The sequence below is a fragment of the Anneissia japonica genome, unplaced genomic scaffold (assembly GCF_011630105.1).
Source record: "Anneissia japonica isolate Jap-2015-1 unplaced genomic scaffold, ASM1163010v1 scaffold288100_len55232_cov133, whole genome shotgun sequence".
NCBI lineage: Eukaryota > Metazoa > Echinodermata > Crinoidea > Comatulida > Comatulidae > Anneissia > Anneissia japonica.
In genome coordinates this window covers 4,424-9,973 of record NW_022719727.1, presented here as the reverse complement: position 1 = coordinate 9,973, position 5,550 = coordinate 4,424, and the positions used below count along the sequence as shown (strand labels likewise).

At 34.6% G+C, this 5,550-nt stretch overlaps 1 protein-coding gene and 1 long non-coding RNA gene across 2 annotated transcripts in view; both read left to right on the top strand.

The window, feature by feature from the left end:
- Positions 1 to 3,612: 3,612 nt before the first annotated feature.
- Positions 3,613 to 5,129, top strand: LOC117110974. The gene is made up of 4 exons (XR_004445796.1): positions 3,613 to 3,675; positions 4,544 to 4,583; positions 4,882 to 4,961; positions 5,052 to 5,129. It is a non-coding gene; the product is annotated as an uncharacterized LOC117110974 (long non-coding RNA).
- A 247-nt stretch (positions 5,130 to 5,376) lies between these two features.
- LOC117110970 (acylglycerol kinase, mitochondrial-like) overlaps positions 5,377 to 5,550 on the top strand; it is a gene marked incomplete at its 3' end in the record, with an annotated part of 3,326 nt that continues 3,152 nt past the window's right edge. Inside the window, exon 1 of the mRNA XM_033253820.1 lies at positions 5,377 to 5,387. Coding sequence (XP_033109711.1) covers positions 5,377 to 5,387 — 11 coding nt within the window. The remainder of the gene's footprint in view (positions 5,388 to 5,550) is intronic.

Here is a 5,550-nt window from a genome sequence, read left to right as displayed (position 1 = left end):
CCCATGTATGGTTGAATGCCCTGCGCCATCTCCTCATCGTCATCGGCAACTTCTGTGATATCAGAATAATCAACAGCTGCACTTGATACACTTTCATCATCTGCAATGATCCAAAGTACAACAGAAAATATTATATAAAATGCAGCAACAACAGCATTCACTTTCATCTAGAACGCTAACTAAATTGCATTAATAATCAGCAGTGTATCCAGGGGAGTGCTCGGGGTCCTTTCAGAGTTTGAACAAATTTAAGAAGTGCCATTTTCCGGTATCTAAAAGTCCCCAATTCTTAAATTACTCTCACCCTGGCTTCAACAATATAAAAATTTTTGTAGATTTTATGTATTTATGTGCCATCTTCCCGCAATTGAAAGTCTCAAGTTCTAACGTCACAGCCAACCATGACTTCCATCAGCAACCCACTTCCTAAAATCTTGGTTACACCACTGATAATAACAAAAATAGAAATCAAATTGTAATAATAAAAAAATAAGTGTAATAGAACTACTGTAGGATTGATTGTGATGTAAAATGTACTTTATAAACAAACTTTAATTATTATTTCACAAGCTGTCATTCAAGCAGTAATCTTCTTCTTTAGAAACCAACTAAAATGTATCCTAACAAAATTAAAGCTTACCAAAAAACATTAATTAAATTAAATGTTATTGAGTATACAATAGGAAACATTCACTAAATGTTAAAAGCTACAGCACTGCATAAAACATTAAACCAAAGAGTATAAAACTGCAAGAGGTCCGACCGAAAAGGTAGTCGTTAAAAGATTCGAGCAACTGACATGATTTTCTAAATTTATGTGTAGGGCATCCCCTATTTTGTGGCAGTAGTTTTATATACTCTTTGATTAAAATAAATTGAAAAAAATTTGTATAATTCTTAATGAAAATATTGATTAAATTTTGTGTAAATGGAATTAAGTGTAATAATAATAATAATATATGTATTTAATATAGTGCCCAATAATTAACCTGAATACATAGTGCTCCTATGGTACATACAAATGTAAAAAAACAAATTAAATACTGAAAAGATGCTTTATTAGGCAGTCCTTAAATTAAAATTGTGATCTAGTTCCATAATGAGTAAGCACTGCCAGCACATACCGGAAAATAGTAACAAAATTATAAAAATAATAACATTCCTTAAAATAGTTAAACAATTATCTGTGAAATATTCATTATTCTCCATCAATATTTAAATGACACAAATATCCTCTCTTACCATCATCCTTGGAAGCATCATAGTCATCATCCGATGATCCTTGCTGTTGAGTCTGTGTTAGTGATTGAGCTAAGCTCCCTAGACCACTGAGGTTGCCAAGCGCTCCAATGTGGCGTACAGATTCCTGAAAAAAACATTTTATCTTAATGTATCATATACGATACCAGGGGCCTTGAAAAGGGGATTACAGATTACGAGAAATATTAATTTTTGTTGAACTAATATAAAATATTATTACTGTATTAATTATTGAGATTACAATTATTCTGGGAGCAATGAAAAATAAAAATACATGTGTCCCTCAAATGAAAAGACCACTTAACAGCTTTGTTTCTGTTACATAATTTTGTTTCTTCAGTTAGTACTGGAGAGCTCACAGACGGATGACCATTGTATCATTTAAGAGCGCCCTCTTTAGTTTAACCTTCATAAACTTAAAACAATCCTACCAGGTACTGCTGAGTCATTTTGGTGGGTTTTTTTTTGTATTTTTGTGTCTGCATTTGTAAATATAAAATGATGGAAATGACATGATATGATAATAAATATATCATAAAGATAAAAGAAATTTGTTAATTTGGGACTATAGAAAAGTGGTCTTAATTGGAAGTCACCTTTAATTGGAAGGGTCTTCAATTAGAGGGAGGTCTGTATGGAATTAAACTGAGAGAAGTTGAAGGCCATTAGAGTGGGGAAGAGTGCAGAGACACATTTTGTGAAGTGAGCCACAATGGTCATTTCATCTTGATACATTTACTTATGATGCTAGCAAAGTCAACATACTGTATTTCTATATCTTTTAGCAATTTAGTAATTTGTTTGCACCATACACTTTAGTACTCCACCCTTACCGCCATAACTCCAGTCTCGCTGACTTATTGTTAAGGTTTAGGGTGGAGTAACAAAGTGCATTTAGCGATATTTTTTTACCTGGTCAAATATATCCGATTCAAGTTGCCCCTTTTTGTCAATGTTGCCAAAAAGAAAGCTGGTAAGAGCAGCATTGGAGCCACCCTCCTCTTCATCTGAATCACAGTGTTCATATCTTGAATCACGAAGCATGGTTCAGTTTCTGCAACCGTTTAACATCCTTTTAAATGAAAATAAAGTCAAAACATAAACAACGCTTCAGTGCAGCTCAAAAAAGGATTCCATTTAGGAACTGTCTGCAGACCTACACTGAAATGCTCATCAAAAATGGAATCAATGACAATTGCAACAATAAAAAAAATTACTGTACAGGTGGTTTACATACCATTTACTATAAAAACAAATATCTTAGGCAAGTCAAATGGCGAAGCGGTTAAGGCAGGTGCCTACAGCCACAATATCGGCGGTGGTTCAAACAGCAGGCTCGGCTGGTTCTGGAGGGAGAACAAGTCTTCTCCAACAAAGACTTACACAATTGACTCATGTGCACTTCAAAGAACCCAGTACATATTTTGAGATGAGTAGGGGGTGTGTACTAGTAAATACAGCCACTGTTCTCTTTTTGTGATGGGATTGCCACTTTGAAATGTTCACTGTTTGGCATATAAAGCTGAATAAAAATAAATCCTTTTGAGGACATTAAGGTCTACTGTAGCTCCAGAGGCAAAATATTTGTTGATATGTTGTAGAACTGACTTTTCTAAGACACATGAAAGTTGTTTGACGAAAAACTGGGGAAGGTGAATGAGATACAGAAGAGGAAAAAGGGGTATTACCGATCCAAGATATTGACATAAAATAACGACCTATCTATCTTAATTCTTATGATAGGTTTAGACCTAGGCTAGGCCTTAGTCTCTCTGACCCTGTCTAGCCTAGCTGGGTACTAGTCCTATGCCCAGTGGTCACTGGTAGTTAGTAGCAGTAGGCTAGGCGTAAAGCGCCCTCTCGACCTTATTGGCTTGGTCTCCTCTACCTAGGGCCTAGGCCCCTATTAGCCTAGGCCCCACTTAGCTAACCTAGCTAGGCTAGCTAGGAGGGCTAGCCTAGCCTTAATAATACTAATAATAAAGACTCGACAGAGCCCTAGACTATCAATTTAACATAACATTTGTGATAATAATTAAATAATGTATACTAACAATTATTGTAAACTGTAAATCAAAATCAAATCACATCTCAGATACTTAGAACTGAAGTCAGGCTTAAAAACATTGTAATCTTCTTAAATCTTGTTTTTCGCCTAACATTGGAGTGCGCCCTCAGGTGTGACCGTCATATCGCAACAACAAAAAGGGATATAGACACGATAAGAAAAGTTAAAACAGCCGGTCGCTGTGTCATTAGACGCTGCAAAAAATCAACATCAAATCATTCATAAACCACCAAGCATGGCCCAGCGAGTTGTGAAGATCGCTAAAACTCTGAGAAATAATTGGAAAAAGACCACGTTTTTGTATTGGTGGGTTCATATGGAATTTATTACGTGAGAGACAGAATAAAGTTAGTTTTTATTTCAAACTGGTTGATTCATGTACAAGTAATAACTCTGCATATTTCAGGCCTGTCCAACGTTACGAACAAATGCATTTGGCCGGGATGAATGAGTTCTTCAGGCTACCTTCTTTGCTTGAGCATCGCTAACCTCCTACTTAGCCTAGGCTGAGTGTATGGCTAATGGGATTGAATCTTTTGTGTTGCAAAACTAAAATTGTTGCTATTTATACTCTTGGTAATTTTAGCAGTACCTCAATGTAGGCATTCAGCTTCACTTAGTATTTTGTAATTTTAAATTAATGTTATTAGTCTAGCCCTAGGGGGCCTAGTTAGTTGAAGCCTACCTATGCCTAGAGTTTTAGACTAGGCCTACTACAAGGCCTGTGCCCTAGTAGTATATGAATAGTAGTACTAATTACAGTTAATTTTATATGTTTCTTTAATATGGGTGCAGGGGGGGGGTGGATCCAGTCGGGGGCATGTATCCCTGTTTACCCAATAAATTTTGAATGCAAATCAATGTTATGAGCTACTCACTTACCTATTCTGAAGCTGTTGTGCCCCCCCCCTGTTTGAAAAATTCTAGATCCGCCCCTGTGCACCATGCATGCATGCATTTTGAATGAGTGGCTCTGTATCAAATGTGGATCCAATAAATTGATTAATATTGTTAAGAAAGAGTGAAAAACTGTTTAATACTACTAGGCTGGCAAGTTTACAATTGTCATAAATATTATGTACTATGATACAGCATCAGTCAGATTGAGTTTAGAAAGTAATGTACCAGCTAAAAAATTGCAAAACAAAACATGTGTTAATAATAATAATGTTGGAAAACTTAGTTACACTCATTAGATTTTCTTTCCTTTCTCAGAGCAAATGAAATACGAGCAGATTATTGTAAACAAGCAGTAGTAAGTCTAACTTCTTTTCATTTTAGGCCCAATAAAAAAATATTCGTATCACCATGTCTGGTATTGAAAAATATGTATTTTGGGGGAAAAAGTGTTATTGGAAAATAATTGCATTTTTGTCCTTTTATTTTCTTTTTCATTTGTTTTAAATTAAATAATAATTGTTTGTATTATGTTAATCATGTATTTACTTTGAATATCAATGCAACAGCAAACAATCCAAATAAAATTCATAGTCAACAAAATGAACCAGTTGAATACACCCATTAATTCTCAGATGTTTTTTTCTTTATAACAGATATATGGGGAAGAAACCATTCAAACTGTGAGCAAACCAAGAAAAGTAACAATCATATTAAATCCTGCTGCCAGAAAGGGGTGAGTTTGCAAACTGCCAAGACAAGAAAACAAAATTAAACATTTTATCTTTAATCAAATTTGCCTGACTTTTCTTGTTTTATTTTAAAGGAAAGCTAAGAAGCTGATTGAGAAGAATGCTGCTCCTCTGTTGCATCTAGCTGGTATCAATGTGGAAATAATTAAGGCAAGTTTGATTCTTTTTCTTCATTGACGGTGACTTGAGTAGAAACTTTTTATTTCTGACCTGGTAGGTCACCAGTCAGGTCACCAGTTACTGTATATGTCTCATAGTGAAAGTGGGTTTATGAGAAAAGTTTAAAACGCAGTGATCCAAGTTACTGTACTTTTTTCTGAAAATAATATGGTATGAATCATGTCTAGTGCTTCTTTTATTTGTTTTCAATGTTTATTTAGTAGCTGTTTTGTCTTGGATATGTCATCTTGGTGTAAAGAAAAAAAAGTGCCCTAATATTCTCCCTTTTTTAAATATTAGGACAAGAAACTACTTTTTTTTTTAACTTGGCCTAAACAGAACCTTTCTTATATGAATTTATATAGTTTCAATTTCTCTTAATTTAGACTGAATTTGACGGCCATGCTAAAGACT